General features: G+C 38.8%; 1 protein-coding gene across 6 annotated transcripts in view; it reads left to right on the forward strand.

Moving 5' to 3' along the window:
• The window catches only part of MAST4 (microtubule associated serine/threonine kinase family member 4), a 307122-nt gene that overhangs the window by 105264 nt on the left and 184823 nt on the right, over positions 1 to 17035 (forward strand). For 3 of the 6 annotated variants that reach the window (XM_084505107.1, XM_084505110.1, XM_084505112.1), the window contains one exon: positions 16443 to 16517. The exons of the other annotated variants lie outside the window; for them this stretch is intronic. In XM_084505107.1, the coding sequence (XP_084361233.1) occupies positions 16443 to 16517 (75 nt within the window). The remainder of the gene's footprint in view (positions 1 to 16442; positions 16518 to 17035) is intronic. 6 annotated transcript variants of the gene reach the window in all.

The following is a 17035-nucleotide window of genomic DNA, read 5'->3' on the forward strand; positions in this document are numbered from 1 at the left end:
TATTGCTAGGTAGGAGATGTTACTGCCTTTGTATGCTTTGCCTTGTACCAGTGGTAAGAAATGTAACTAACAAGGTTATTTACAGGATGGCTGCAAGAACCTCATTGTGTTTGTCCCTGTTCCTCTCAAGTTAGTAATCTCAGCCTTAGAGAGTGTGCCTGCTAAGCTGGTGAAAACTCCCGATTGTGTGTTGACTCATCTGTGTTGCATTTCTGAACTTATTTTCTCAAATAGCTCTTGTTCAACTTTCTTGTCTGTTCTCTTAGGACCCTGCATAGATCTTCATCTTTCACCACAGGTTTCTTTCTTGAGTCTTTGTGTTTTGGTTTGTTTATGCTGCTTGCCTTTTGCACTGCCAGTAATGCCAACTTTGTTTTTCTGTTATTTGTCTTTTGGCTTTTGTTTATACACCTTCTTTGTAGGTTCTTACTGAGACTACAGATGAAAGCTTGTGTATTTTTCAGCATCTATGATGAGATTGTGGAAGAAGTGATCTCGGTGTCTCCTTTTTATGAAGTACTTCTGGATTTTTAAATAAAATTGTGACAAAACAACCACCTACGTTGTGCATGCATTTCATTTTCTCCCCTTCTGTTTCTATGTTTTTATTCGCGTGTTTAGGATCAATGTTGTTATAATGGTTTCTATAGCACCTTATGCCCCTTGCTTTATTTCAGCAGTAAGAGTGGAACATTCCAGTTAATTTTTTAGCACTACTGCAAACCACAGTAGTGTGTATTTTTTGATTGTCTGTTTCCCCCTAAAGACAACCTCAATTATTTCAGTATTGTTTCTCTCTGATGTAGAGTCTCTCTGACAGATCAATACTAAGCTCTTCTGGTGCCAAACCTGGTGAAGCTGGCTAGGCTTATAGGTATGTGAAGCGCATGCTCTTGTCTTTAGGCTCTAACAAGACGCAGGGAGAAATTTCAAGTGCTTCTACACTGTGTTTCTGCCAAAGGGCTATTCTAGAAAAAGATACTGTTTAAAACACCTATTTTTTTCATGTGTGTTCTCTCTAGCGTCACTGAGGAAATGCAGTAATCAATGAGAATCCTGTCAGATATTCATTCTTTCCTTTTTCTCCTTCAAAATACCCCAATGTTCTTTGTTCAAAGAAATACTGTAATGATTATTTGTGTTCAACAGGATGTAGTCCAGGAGATGAGAGCAGTGCCATAACTAGCAGTGCTAATGGGAGAGCATCCGGCAGACTAATGGGTTAGACTGCCAAGCAGTTTGAACAAAACTGTTAGCTGTGCGTTTGTTACACAAATTAACTTCTTAATTGTTACACAATTAAACTTCTGTGGTCATGCTGCAAGAATGGGGTACAACAAGTTACCTCAGATGAGTTACTTTATTTGCCAGTAGTTTCTGTTGCTGGATGGATTAATTGATGCAGGATACAGTCCTAGCCTCTGATTTCAGTTCTCGTTGGGAGGAAGCTTTCAAAGGTGTGGTGTTTTTGTTTGTTTGTTTTACAGTTTGTAATGAAAGCTAAAATTGTAAAATACTTTTTTTATTGATTTGAATTCTGGCCTTGGCCATAAGGATTGCTCAGAATACCAGCATGAGGTTTTTGTCAAATAACTGATGGCACATTACTTCTCTTTTTCTAAATTCTGTGTTTTGATGGAATCTTTATTATGTGCTTGCTGTGCTGTGTGATGGCTTTCTTGAAAGAGTTTTTCTGATGAACATGTAGAGCTTGGCACAGAGCCTAAGTATTATATTGAAGATCTAAATTGAAGACATTAGAGATCAGCAAGAAATGAACATCTTATTAGTTTAACAATAAAAAATAAAGAAAAATAATAATAAAAAACATTTCACACTTCCTAAATCAAAAACTAAAAGGGAAGAACTGTGATAGAATTTATAATGCGGTCTTGCCTCCATAGTTGGCACACTGTATTGCTTGTTGTCTGAAGACCTCAGTCTATTTTCAAATCACTTTTTTCTGTAATTCACAGTTCTTTGGTGAAGTTATAGAGACTAGGATGAGAGGAGATATTGGCATGAGAGGTAACAAAAATGCAGTGAGAGGCTTGCATACATTCTTGTGTTACACCATATCATCAGAATGTGAAGTTCAAAGCTTCTGAACCTCTGCTAGAGTAGTTTGGCTCTGTCTAAATTAATCCCTTCAATTTTGTCATCAATCTGTCACACTACTGTACGTCACTTCAAGTAATTTGATTTTCAGCACTTTATGTCTTTTAAGTATTGGTGTGTTATCAGCGTCATTTCATTTAAAATTATTAGTTGCTATCATTTTTCTTTTTTAAAATTAAAAAAAATATTGTTTTATTCCTTCTTGTTTCATATCAGTTTTTGAAGCAATCAGCTCTAAAATTGTATGCAGTTTCCCTTCTTCCTTGCATATTCTGGTCCTCTAGTGCTCTTTCTGAATATGTAGGACTAAGTTATCTTAATGCCTTGAAGTTATGGGAAAAAACGCTCTGAATGCCTGTAAAGGCAATATTCCTTTTCCCTTTTTCATAATAGTGAAAAATTGATTAACCGATCTGCAGCCACAACATTGAAAACTCAGAACGAATTAACCTTTTGCATCTCCCAAGATCTTTGTTTTACTCCTTCCTGGTGTCTTGTTATCATTGAAATATGGATAGAATTTCGTTTTCTTTGGTAGTTTGAAGCACAGGGAATTAAGTGATTTGTTCAAGACTGCAAGGCTACTAGTGACCTTGAATTTCCTGATTGTCTCAATATCAAGATCTCATGACCTTAAAACAGGCCATTTTGTTTAATACTAGCTATCACATAATACAGAGGTGTCAAAGTTATATCTTCCAATACAGTTCAAGAATTTGAAACAGCAAGGAGAAAGGTGGTATGTATTAAAGGGCATAAAAAGGCTATGTAATACCTGGAGAGACCCTACCTAATTACCAATCCTTTTTTGTCAAAAATGCATTGACAGAGGTTGTTTTGGCAGCGTTCAAAGATCTGTTCAATAGTAACCAATATAAGGAAAACTGTGTATGAAGAAATTTTACTGCTTGTGCAATATGTTGACTTTCTGCATTGACATAAAACTATCAGAACTATAACTAGATAATATTACAGGTTGAATGTAATGGTACTTGCAACGATGCTTAAGTTTTTAGTAATGTTAGTAAAAGTTCAGACTGTGTGTATCTATCCTGCAATATTTACTGCTTCCTTTGCTACATCCTAGAATTTTCAAGCCATCAGAGGCTGAATTGACTTGAATTGATTATGGTGCCTTGCCTCCTTAGAGGCAATAGGGAAAAAATCAAGCTAAACAAATCATATCCTAAGACAAGATTTTTGCTTTTAGATTTCCTATTTGCCGTGTTCCTTTGCTCTTGTATTTTCTCTGTACTCACTATTTTGTTTACGCAGCTCTACTAAAAAGTAGAATAATGGCAGAATGAAAATTTCCTTTGGTGAAGGACTTTGTCTTTTAAAATTTGAGTTTGTAATATGTTGGAGCTTAAAAAGTTTATGAATATGTGGAACATTTCAAAATATGCAATGTTGCAGTTTGATATTTTCCCTTTTTTCATCCAGTCACTAAAACTGTTGTTTTTTAAAGTACTACTATCACAGAAGCATAGAATGGTTTGGGTTGGAAGAGACCTTTGAGATCACCCTGTTCCAGCCCCCTGCCATGGGCAGGGACACCTCCCACCAGACCAGGCTGCCCAAAGCCCCATCCAGCCTGGCCTTGAGCACCTCCAGGGATGGGGCACCCACAGCTTTTCCGGGCAGCCTGTGTCAGTGCCCTCTGAAGAATTTCTTCCTAATATCTAATCTAAACCTACCCTCTTTTAGTTTAAAGCTATTCCCCCTTATCCTATCACTCCACTCCCTGACCAAGAGTCCCTCCCCAGCTCTCCTGTAGGCACCTTTAGGCACAGGAAGGTCACTGTAAGGTCTCCCCAGAGCCTTCTATTCTCCAGACTGAACAGCCTGTCTTCGTAGGGGAGGTGTCCGAGCACTCTTATCTTTTGTGTTAGCACAGTCTAATGTTTCATTTAGAAAATGGTGAATGGCAAGTTTAGTGACTTTTTTGCAACCATTTCAAGATAAAATCTGTTAGAGTCAACTAACTTTAGAACCTATTTTATTTTGTTATCCAGTAAGACAGTACCAAAATCTATAAGGATAACTATTTCAGGACTTCTCTGGATGGTTATTTTTACCATTAGTTACTAATTAAATAGAGAAGGAGGGATGGTCTTGGTGGGTGCTCACTCATCCTAGGAAAATAAAACCAGCATTGCCTTATTATACCAAAAGGAAAGGGTTTCTCTTAAACTTGATTTTTAGGGGAAAAGTGTAAAATACTATGTTACTGCAGAGTATGCAGCCTAACTTTCTTTGTGAAATGATGTTAAGATTTTACATCTGTCTTTGATTTCTCTGTAAAGTCACTTTACAAAGAACACTGAGGCCACCTGCAGTATCAGTGTGCGCTTGAGTTGTGTAGCCACCATTTTGAAGCTGGAAGTGAAACCTCTGGTGCTGGATCCAGAAATGCCAGTCCTAGGGTGCTGTATGTGTGGCTGTTGTCAGCAGCAAGCCTGGAGCCCTGTGTGCTGTGCCAAAGAGTTGGTTTGTTGGATGTCCTCCTCAGTAGACTGTGTGCTTGGTTGGCGTGTCGCTAATGTCAGATGGGGCTTGCCTTTCTCTCCTAACTGGTTTGCCTTCCCTCGGTGGCTTTTGTGACCGTACACACACATCCCCTTCTGTTCTTCAGCTGACAGTTAGCTGACAGTCTTGGTATGCGTGTCAGGATAAAGTACAGCTTCACTATTAGCTGTGTTAGCTCAGCAATCTGGATAGAAACAGTATTGTGATTACCCTTCAGATGATGATTTCAGTGTAATAGACTAGAACTGATAATGTAACAGTGCTTTAGAAGACATGATGCAGGTAGTAAATGGTGGCTTCCATAATTTCAAAGTTTAGATGTTCTTTTGTTCTTACATTTACATCTGTGCACATAGTAAAGCTTTCCAGAATTTAAAATTCTGCCTGCTGTTGACAAGGAATGTTAACCTTGCAGTATAGTGGAGATGGATTTTCCAATTTACTGCTTTCTACGTTTACCGTCTTCGTTAATACCCTTCTGAGTGTAGCTTTTTGAAGCTTTCTGTCATGTAAACTGTGGAAAAAAAAATCAAAATGTGTTTAAAGATATTGTTTTTTTTTTTATAGTGGCTGGAATTTCCCTTCAATGTTTATTATTAATTAAACACACATTAACAGTACAGACGTCTTGCTGATTTAATGAAATTGCTGGTTAATTTAGCAGAAATTAATATGGTAATTATGTAGCAAAAGCTCTTACATGCTTGAAACAAACTTTAATTTTACAATTATACATTTGATTAAAAATGCTATGTATCTGACACAAGCTGTCCTGTTATATTTTTATAACACTGTAGTTCTTACTGATACATTTCAGCGTGATTTTTCTGAAAATGAAAGAGATATTGTACTTAATTAAATTTATGTAAAGCCTCATTAAGCACTGATATTAACTACAGGCTTAGATCCATTTGTAAAAGCAGCGTAATTCTGAGTTCAGTTGATTACTGATCATCTGATCTTGCACCTGCTGTACTTGGTTTCTTTGTAGAAGGTGACTTAACATTTCACTTGGTTATCTTGCATTGTTACTTAAAGGTATCAAGCAGTTGGGTGTGAATCCTGCATTCTGTGTATTGTGAAGTTACTAGGAAGCAGCTGAATGTACTGATCAAGAGCTGTGTTTTATGTATTTCACCATTGTGTGGTGGGTTGTGTTTTTTTTGTTTGTTTGTTTGCTTGTTTGGTTGGTTAGTTGGTTTGTTGCTGGTGTTTGCTCTAGAGAAGTGTGGATTGTAGAGAAAGACAGTGAAAGGATTGAGGCTGAGACTTCCAGAGTAATCTACTAGCTGTGGACATGGTGTGCTGTGGCTACTTGCATACGTGAAAATCTGCAAGAATAAGCTGCTTGTTTCACATCTCTCCCTTCCTGCCCAGCTCAGTGCGTCTATGAAGTTTTTTATATCTTAATATTTTTGCTTTGTGCATATATAGAAATTAAAATTGTTAATCACCTTGAACTGATCTGACCTTTACAGTTATGAGCCAGCAGTTCTCCTTTGATATGGGGAAGAAAAACACTGGTTGCAGTGAACTAATTTAGCCAGTGTTTCCTAATCTCTTGTGAGGAGTGCCTTTAACATGCTTATGTGATGTAGGGAAGGGACTTGAGACTTGACCTGTGCTTTGAAATTCAGGCTTTAGGTGCAGACATACAGCAGTGTATTATGCTGACTGCAGATCAGCGCTGTGGCCTTTGACTGATCACAGCTGGTCAGGTAACTGAGTGGAACAACTGCATCTAGTATGAGTGGCTACAGGGCAAGAGGTAGATTGTGGTGCATAAAAGATATTGAAGGGTATGGTCTTAACAGTTGACAGTGGGTCTTGGCTGGGAGCCTTCGCTCTGCTATGGATTTTGCTAGATGTAAATGTAGAGGTGCTCAGGCTGGAGTGTAGGACACTGAAGGGTGTAGAATCTAGGATGCAGTTGTGTCTTGGGGACATAGCATGGGGCTCATCTTGGATAAAGCACACTTGAAGATCATGGTTCAGAGAAGGTGCTCTTGAAGAATGGGGTTTAATACGACGATAACACAAAAACATTGAAATAGACCTGCCAACACTGTCCAGCCTGGTGTGGATGAAGTTGTTGCTGTGAATTTTGTCTTCAGTGCTTGCTACCTGCAAATCTATCAGGTACTGGTTGTGGTGTTGGTTGGTATATTCATCTCCCCTTATGGAATGCTGCCACTGTTGCTTCCGAGCTTGGTCTGGCAGCTAATAAAAATGGGGTGAAAAGAGAGGACAGTTGTCACTTCTATTTGGAGATAGAAATCTCTTCATGGTAAGAGCATGTGCCTGTGACACAGAATTCAGATGCTTTTGGTATCTCTGATTACTCTGCTATCAGCGCTAACTGCTCTTACATGGAAACTGTTTTTGGTAGTGGTGTTAAGTCCTGTATGTAGCTTAATTGGCTTACCAGCCTATGCAGCCAAAATCACATTTTCTCCTTCTCCTGCCTTCTGGCTTCTGTGCCTTCAGAATTAAACTATATTGTAATCAATGCCTGGTGGTGCCCCTTTTCTCTATTTTTTTTTTTTTTTTTCCTCAGAGACTTCTGTTTTCTACAAGGTTATTTCTTGGACTGCAAACCTAGAACATGAAATAAGTCTCTGACCCTTTCTGCTTCCTGACCAGTTTTCTGCATGCCATCTACCTAAAATGCTTTCCCTTGGATAGGGATTACTTAGGATGCTGCCATTTCTCCTCCATTTGCCCTTGGTGACATGAATCATGCTGGCCTTTGTGAAGAGAGAGTTTTCTGACTGTTGCTTCTGTTAACTGATCAATTGCAGCTGACCTGTTCCTCTGGAAAGGACATTCACCCTGTGAGGATATCGTGGATCCACAGTATGGCTTTGCTGGTAGTAACTGTACAGTTTCTCTGAATGCATTGCATTTTCAGTGTGTGGGTTTTCTTTTTTTTTCCTTTTAAAATGAAAGGTAGTTCTGCCTCTGAAACACTGACCCTTATCCTAGCTTTTTCTTTCTCTGTGGTTTGTCTGCCCTTATTAGACAACCCTGTCTGGAGCAGTACATACAGCTGATGTGTGCATAAAGAATTTTTTATCAGCTGGAGTGTAATACCAGGGGGGTGTAAGGTTACGATGTAATGAGAAATGCATTGAATTCTTCCATAGTGAAAGAACTGCATTCTGTTTTCTCTCTACTCTCACCTTTGTTCTTATCTTTAATTCCAGTTTTGTTTCTTGCATGCACTGTCCTGGCAACTTCTGTTAACAATTGCTGATCTCTGTTGTACTTTCAAGTTATCTCTGTCCATATGTTAAGTCCCAGTGACAAACATTCATCCTTATTTGAATTTGCTGACAATTTCATTATAAAGAGCTTTAGCAGCAGTATGGCATAAGAACTCACCAGTTTAGCTGTTGTCATCGGTGATCAATTTCACAATAGCCCTATTCTATCAGCTTATTAAACTGGCTGACCCTGGGAGCAGGTATGACCCTTCTGACTCTGTACGAGCTGTGTGTAACCTGGATCACTTCAGTATCCTGTTTCACAGGATAGAACTACAAATTTGGTACAGATTTGGTATGGGGAGCAGTGAGGTCTGTCTTCAGGGTAGGAATGAGCTAATGGGAGACCTGTGGAGAGGAACTCCTGAATCTGGTTATTGTTGAAGTCTTCTTGGTGGGGACCCGTGGCACAACTTGCACCATAACTCATTCCTTGTCCAAGCGAATGTTGGAGCTGCTGGTACCAAATGAGCAGCAGAAAAGTGGGTGGAATGTATTTATGATTTAAAACTAAAAAGGAGATATCCCATGTTCTTTTGCACAGGGGATAATGAATCTGGAATCTTTTTTAAGTTTCACTACCTGGTAGTATGAAAACTACTCAGCAGTCTAGCAGTGTGTCACGTATCTGTTGATGTTAATGTCGTAACAAGACAGTACTGCATCAAGTCTACCCATCTGATTATTTTGTGCTAAAAAACTGAGCTGTTAGAATATATTCTGATTTAGAATCTTATACGGTTTTAGCATTCCTGGTATCATTAGAGGCACAGCCCACATATGCATTTTAATAGTCTGAAGATTCATTCCTTTGTCATAGGAATAATCACATTGATTTAGTTCTACTTTTATGCTTGTGAAATGACATCTGTGTTATAATGGGACTTTTCCTGGTGTAAACTGTCTTTTTGTCAAAGCTCTGGACTGTTCCTGAAGTACATTCTGAAAGAGAGACAGGAAGGAAAAATAAAATGCCAGTAACAGAAGAATTCCCAGCTTCCCAGTTTGGTACAGGATCTCATGTTACATGGGTTAATGTAATATAATGTAATGAGAGGGAAGGTAGGGCCTCTGAAGATTACCACTCTTGCTAGCTAGTGTCAAGAAAGAATTAAGTTGACCTTATGGTGATTCCAAGCCATAATAGGAAGGAAGGAGACCCTTTTCAGCATCTATTTTTCAGCTATATTAGTTTATATATTACATGGTAAAGGAAAAGGCATGATAGTGTTTTTTTTTTTTTTTTTTTTTTTTTTTCCCCCCCTGCTTAAGGAGGCATTGATGCACTACAAAGATTTTGTCTGTGATAATGCTCCATTAAATTACTTGGGCAACTGAATAAAATTATCAGGAATTACTACGGCTAGGTTACCTTATCACTTCTCCTTTTGGGAGATGCTTTTTAAACCTTTAATAAGCTTTTTTTTTTATTTTATTTTATTTTACCTAGAAACATAAGTAATTTTTTCTGCTGTGTTCATGAATACTTTGCTCTTTTGATTGATTGTATTCCAAGGAATTTCTCCTACTTTCTTATTGGATGTCAGGGAAAGGTTAAAAGATAACAAATTATATTTGCTGTGAATCAAATTTTTGAGTACTACGTGCACACTATACTTGTGCTTATTCTTTTACATAAAATGGTTTCGTATTCCAAAAAAATTAATCAGAAAACTATTTCAAGTTTTAATTTTTCTCTGGATGGGACTAAGAGTGTTTCTTTTTATGGCAGTTTCTACCTTTTAGTACTATTATTCACTCTGGATTTAGAATATCATGTAATGGAAGGACAAATAACGCTTTAAAAGCGGTGAGAAAACTTTCCCATTGTATTGCTAACCCTATTTACATTGAAGCAGAGGACAGAATATTCATTATAAATGTATCAGTGAAAATGGTATTTCTTTCCTCTGAAATACTACTACATTTGTTTGTAACTGTTCAAAAGAAGAAGACCCTTAGTAAGGGGCTAGGGTAGAGAAGATTTTTATCTTTTGTGGGCTTTTTCCTTTTTGGAGTTTCTTAATAAGCCCTTGTGTGAATATTGTAGCAACTTACGTGCTTGGAACCTACATGTATAGCGCTATCAGTGCTCTAGAACAGAAGTTCACTGTCTCCAGACTCATCTCCTCTCTTGTCTTTCACCATTGGCAAACCCTTCTGCAACTGTAACCAAATGTTTAACTTCTTCTGTAATTCTGACTCTATTAATTTGGGTTAGTTTGCACTACTCGCTATCTTTTGTTGGCTAAATATGACATAACCTTCCTGTGATATGTATTATCTTTGACTGTTTTCACCAGATCTTTTTGAGTTAGAGCTGGGTTTGCATGGTGTTATACTGAGAGTAGAAGGCTTTTTGTTAAGGAGGGATAAAAATTATGTTGGGAAAAGCAGAGTCTTGAGATCAACAGAAATACTTGACAAGTTGAAGTGCATTTTCCATTAAACCAGTGGATATCTTTTCAGAAATACAAGCAAGTCCATCTTACATTTGTAAAAATGTTCCGATTCTTTTTTTAGAGAAGACTCTTCAAAGGAATTGTATACTGGCTTTGAAAGTGAGAAAGAGAAACAGTCATGAATTTTCATCCTGATTTGGAGCAGGCACTTGACCCTTATCTTTTCCCCATCAGATGCATACTTTAAATAGCAGACTGCAGTATTTCTGCTCGCAAATACAATGAGTGGCTGTACAAATTGGAATGTCTATAGAGAGACTGAGACAGAGTATTTAAAATACCTTGGTGAAGAAACAAGATGTAAATCTTCTGTCTCCTGAGTATTTAGAAGGTAGAGGATTTTGAGCTAGTATCTCATATCCTGGAAAAATCATCAGCTATTGTGCTCTGTGGGGTATGGACGTCACTGGGTAAATACCTTTTGACTTTTTTTTTTTTTTCCAATTTCAGTAAGAGTGCTCATGTTCTGTAGTAATTGTAGCTTCACTTTCTCAGTAGGTACTTAAAAAAAAAAAAAAAAAATGGTGAAGAGAGTACAGAACCAAAAAAACCCCACCACCTCTGGTTAATTCGTATGCTTTGCTCAGAGACATTATTCTAAAACTAGTTTAAAAATATTATAGGCAAATATTTTATAGGCAAATATGGGCAAACCCAATATTTAATTTGTTTTTGACTAGTTGGCACGATTTCTCAGACAACCTTAGTGTTTTGAGACTTCTTCCTGCACTACCTTGTATTTCTAATGTGTATGTTAGTAGAAAATGCTCTCGCTGAACTCCAGCAAAAGCAGTGGTGTGTAGAAGTGTTTATCTTGTTATCACCTGTTAAATTATAAGTAGTCGTAAAAGTATAAGATGTTGTTAAGATTTTTCTGTCCCTGGAAAAAACACTTCCAGTTCTTCCATCAGTGTTAATTGTTCTGACATATTTTAATATTGGTGATAGAGTTCTCCATTCCTCCCAAGATTTAGTCTGCTTACATCACTGTTTCTTGTCTTAATCATACTTCTGCACTACTGTACGGAAGTGTTGCTGGCAAATATAACATGTAAATGATGATCAGTTCTGTACTTTGATAGTCACAGAATCACACAGAATTTCTAGGTTGGAAGAGACCTCAAGATCATCGAGTCCAACCTCTGACCTAACGCTAGCAGTCCCCACTAAACCATATCCCTAAGCTCTACATCTAAGCGTCTTTTGAAGACTTCCAGGGATGGTGACTCCACCACTTCCCTGGGCAGCCTGTTCCAATGCCTCACAACCCTTTCAGTGAAGAAGTTCTTCCTAACATCTAACCTAAAACTCCCCTGGCTCAACTTAAGCCCATTCCCCCTCGTCCTGTCACCAGGCACATGGGAGAACAGGCCAACCCCCACCTCGCTACAGCCTCCTTTAAGGTATCTGTAGAGAGCGATAAGGTCGCCCCTGAGCCTCCTCTTCTCCAGGCTGAACAAGCCCAGCTCCCTCAGCCGCTCCTCGTAGGACTTGTTCTCCAGGCCCCTCACCAGCTTTGTCGCCCTTCTCTGCACCCGCTCAAGCACCTCGATGTCCTTCTTGTAGCGAGGGGCCCAAAACTGAACACAGTACTCGAGGTGCGGCCTCACCAGAGCTGAGTACAGGGGGACGATCACCTCCCTAGCCCTGCTGGTCACACTGTTCCTGATACAAGCCAGGATGCTGTTGGCCTTCTTGGCCACCTGAGCACACTGCTGGCTCATATTCAGCCGACTATCCACCATCACTCCCAGGTCCTTCTCTGCCTGGCAGTTCTCCAACCACTCATCTCCCAGCCTGTAGCTCTGCTTGGGGTTATTGCGCCCCAGGTGCAGGACCCGGCACTTGGCCTTGTTGAACTTCATGCAGTTGACCTCAGCCTATCGGTGCAGCCTATCCAGATCCTCCTGCAGAGCTTTCCTACCCTCAAGCAGATCGACACACGCACCTAACTTGGTGTCATCTGCGAACTTACTGAGGGTGCACTCGATGCCCTCGTCCAGATCATCGATGAAGATATTAAAGAGGACCGGCCCCAGCACCGAGCCCTGGGGGACGCCACTAGTGACTGGCCTCCAACTGGACTTGGCTCCATTCACCACGACTCTTTGGGCCCGGCTATCCAGCCAGTTTCTAACCCAACGAAGCGTACGCCAGTCCAAGCCAAGAGCAGCCAGTTTCTTGAGGAGAATGCTGTGGGAGATGGTGTCAAAAGCCTTGCTGAAGTCAAGGTAGACCACATCCACAGCCTTTCCCTCATCCACCCAGCGCGTCACTTTGTCATAGAAGGAGATCAGGTTCGTCAGGCATGACCTGCCTTTCATAAACCCATGCTGACTGGGCCTGATCGCCTGCTTGCCCTGCAAGTGCTGCATGATGACTCTCAGGAGGATCTGCTCCATGAGCTTCCCTGGCACTGAGGTCAAACTGACAGGCCTGTAGTTTCCCGGGTCTGCCCTCCGGCCCTTCTTGTAGATGGACGTCACGTTTGCTAGTTGCCAGTCGATTGGGACCTCCCCCGATCGCCAGGACTGTTGATAAATGATGGACAGTGGCTTGGCCAGCTCCTCTGCCAGTTCTCTCAGTACCCTTGGGTGGATCCCATCCGGCCCCATCGACTCGTGCACATCCAAGTGCCGTAGCAGGTCACCAACCAGTTCTTCATGGATAGTGAGGGCCACATCCTGCTCCCCATCCCCTTCCACCAGCTCAGGGTACTGAGTATCCAGAGAACATCCGGTATTGCTGCTAAAGACTGAGGCAAAGAAGGCATTGAGCACCTCCGCCTTTTCCTCATCTCTTGTAACTAAGTTTCCCCCCGCATCCAGTAAAGGATGGAGATTCTCCTTAGTCCTCCTTTTTGTGTTGATGTATTTATAGAAACGTTTTTTGTTATCTTTAACGGCAGTAGCCAGATTGAGCTCCAGATGAGCTTTGGCCTTCATCTTTTGTGATCAAATGTAAACATGTATGTTCAAGATTTCTGTTATTCTACATTCTATACAAGTAAACATTCATAATTAGTTTAATTTTTGTTCAACATGTTGATACATTTAATGGGGTTTGTAGTTTGGAAGAAGTGATCTGTTAACGCAGTGACAGAATATTCTATGTGTTGACGGTAATTTCTATGTATCCATGTAAATACATGTAAACACTTTTAAAATTCCTTTTTACAAAAGCTGTTAATGAAAATTTAAAACTTTAAGGACTCCATAGTTCAATCTGTGCATCTGAATTTAGCTTTAAAGAGAATAGGTTCTTAAGTGGAAGCAAGGAAGTAGCGTTTACTGTCTAATTGCAGTGAAAACCCTAAGCTGGGAAGTGCTTGGTTATGTATGTTGAAGTCAACAGAGTTGTGTGCCTTGTTTCCCATGTGCTAAATTAGCTTGCAAAACTGTGGTTGTTCTCTATGAAACTTCTTCTGGATGCACTTATTCACTAGAGAAGTTAATGATTTTTTTTTTTATGACTTGGCCCTTCCTCAAGGGACTGTATCAGAGCATTTGACTGATCGAGGATGATTTTGTACTGTTGATTCCAGGAAGCCATTTAAGTGTAAGTAAGCAGGTAGGATGAAATATTAGTGATTAATTCCCACAGCTCTGTTGGTACAAGACGGGTAAAACTATTCACAGTAAGAATTATTAAGGAGCACTTCATGGTTATTGCCAAAGACACAGTAATAGTTCCAGTCAGACACTAAGCATGCAATTCAGTCAGATCTAGATGCTGCTCCATCAGTATCTGTCTTACCTTCTTTTCTTGACTTAAATTTCCATACTGTTATTCAGTGAAACCAGTATACTCATGCACTTCTATCAGTACATTGTTAGGAACTCCAGCTAATGGTTTCCTGAGTGAATGGGAATGAGTTTCTAAAGACTGAACTCAGAGAAAGAAAAGTATATCTTTACTGGCAACCCTCTTGACCAATACTCTGACAGAGGCAAGGGGACTCTGTTTCACTACTGTGTTCTTGCTCCTTTGCTTAGTTGCTTGCAGTGTTCTTTCTTTTTTTGCCTCCTAGATATTGCTGTTAATTCATGTGAAAAAAGTGTGTCTTCTGGAGGTAGTATGTTCTACTCATAGTTCATTTCATCCTATAGATTTTTCCAGGAACCTACTTCTTTTTACAAAGCCTCTAAGTGGTGGTGATGGGCCTTTTTTCCTGTTGTCGGAAAGAAATGAGACCGCCAGTCAAATTTCAGCAATGATGATGATCATAAAGCAGCATATTATTGAAGTTGCTAGGCATTTTATACTTTTTTTGCATATTACGATGCTTTATAATATGTCATATTTTATATAAATATTTTATAATCCTGGCAGTTTGGTAACATCTGATAATGATTTTATTATATGACTTTTTTATTATTTTATTCAGCCTAAATAAAGGCTGAAATTTGAAACACAGTAGAGTGTGCTTATTTTTGATAAAAGTAATATTTATGAAGTTAAAGAGCAAGTTAAATTTTATGGTTGCCTTAAAATTTCTAGAAATGACAGAGTAGCTGTTTAATCTTCAGTCTGTTTGTGATGAATTACTTGTTGAAAATTCAGTAACCATATTCAGTAGAATTTGCATAGAAAATTAGCTTAGAAATTTACTGAACTTTGAAAGCAAAAAGAGTAAGTGCTGTTGTTTTAGATGATTAAAACATTGCAAAACTGTTTAGCTGGCAGTAAGTATTTAGTCTGTCAAGATGTAGGGATAAATATAATCATTTTCTATAAAAGCTCTTCATTCTAATACCTTCGTGTAGAATATTTCTTAGTTGTGTTAGAGGAGCACCTCTTTGATACAGCTTTATGATGTCTGAAAAATATCAAGATGAAAATTTCAGTAAAGGGTAAAGCGTGAATGTGAAAAAGATACAAAGCCTCTCTAATAATCTGATGTACTGGTCTGATGGACCGGAAGCCCAGCAAAATAAATAAAACCCATGGCGCTTTTTCCTTTTATTGTAGGAAAAGGAGAAGCAAATACTTAACTTCTCCCTTGTACAAACTAAAACTTTACAACTTAGTTGTTCAAAATACATTTTTTTGCTCAAACTTTATATTTGTTTCTGGTTTCAATTTTTGTGTGTATTTAAGCAGTTTGAGTATGCATTGGGATGATGTATTAGTTTTTACTTTTCTGAAATGCAAGCAGCTCCATGTAGGAAAACGTTAGGGACAAACTGGTTCCCTATTCTAGAGGCTGTTTGATATGAATTTTGTTTACTTAAGATGGGGAAACCAAATGAAGTAACAAGAACAAACAGTGCACCATTTGGTTTTCTGTTTAAAGTCTAAGAGGTAGTCTTACTTTTGCAACTCCAGCAAATCCAGGTAATTTTCAGCCTGGTTACAGCAAGGTATTATCCTAAATAACTCAAAGACTGTGGTGCTTCTGTATTTTTCTGTGGAATGCACTTTCAGATTCCTTTGAAAGATGAAATGATTATCCTTGCCATGGGTGAATCTCTTACTTCTCAAGCTTTCTCAGGAACAGGTACTAATCTCTGCTAGGTACAAATCTCTAAAACATAATGTAGTTGATTGTTGAAGCTCTGGGTGGAGAATGGAAGTCTTAGTTGTATTTCACTAGAAGAGGTGCTGATCTTTGGGTTAGAGTATAGATCCAGCTGGGCAAGATGACTGATGGGTTGGATTCTTTTGTGTGCAGCTTCTTACATGGATATAGAAAATGCAAGATAATATAAAGACATGAGAGTAGCAAAATTAATCTTGATCTTAATGTGCTTATCTAAAAATGAATTAGGCTTGTATATATGCTTATTTAAAGTACACAGCATATGCATCATTAAATGCATATGAATAATACATATATAAAAACCTTATGAGGCTACTTCTACCAACGGGTTCATTTTCTTTGATATTTGTATGATGAAATTATTGAAATTTGATTTCATAAAGCTTTTACAGAGTTAGTGAAAATGCAGTTCAGTTAAATACTCTCCCTCTCCCTTCTCCAACATCCTCCATTCCATCCCCTCCACGATCCATTTCCCTCCCTTTTCTCTGTTCTTCTCCCTCTCCTTTCTCCATTCGCTGTCAGGAAGGGACGCCTCAGAAGAGTCATTTCAGCTCAACACGTCACCGTCAGAGACTAGTGGAACCAGCGGCTTCAAAAGTGAGTGCTCTCATTGAAGGACCATTTTTAAGAAGTGGAATATTATGTCAGCAGAATATTTGTTACTAAAGAGAAGACCTTATGTGTGCTTGGTAGGAGATACAGTTATTACTTGTCTGCAAGTGATATGATCATTCTGTCTCTAAAGGTGAATTTCAGCACTGGTGAGATTCCTATTGGTGTGAAACTCTTGTACTTTAAAACGTTGGGATAAATTTTTAGAAGTATCTGCATACTGAAAAGAAGCTGTGTGGACTGTTCTGGTTTGATTATTTTCCATTATGTCTATTTTCTTCAACTTGTCAATTCTTTGTGCCTTAAACAAAAGGCTTAAATTGATTAAAATACTGGCAAGGTATGAAAAATAATCAAGTATTCTATTATCAACTTCTGATAGGAACTTTCAGAGAAAAAAAAAGACTTTGGCATCAAAAGCATATATTAACATGCATAATAGCAGTACTGGTTAGGTTCACAAGACTGATCCACCTTTTTAGAGGTGTTTTCTGTTAACAGTA

The sequence above is a fragment of the Aythya ferina genome, assembly GCF_964211825.1.
Source record: "Aythya ferina genome assembly, chromosome: Z".
NCBI classification, from domain to species: domain Eukaryota; kingdom Metazoa; phylum Chordata; class Aves; order Anseriformes; family Anatidae; genus Aythya; species Aythya ferina.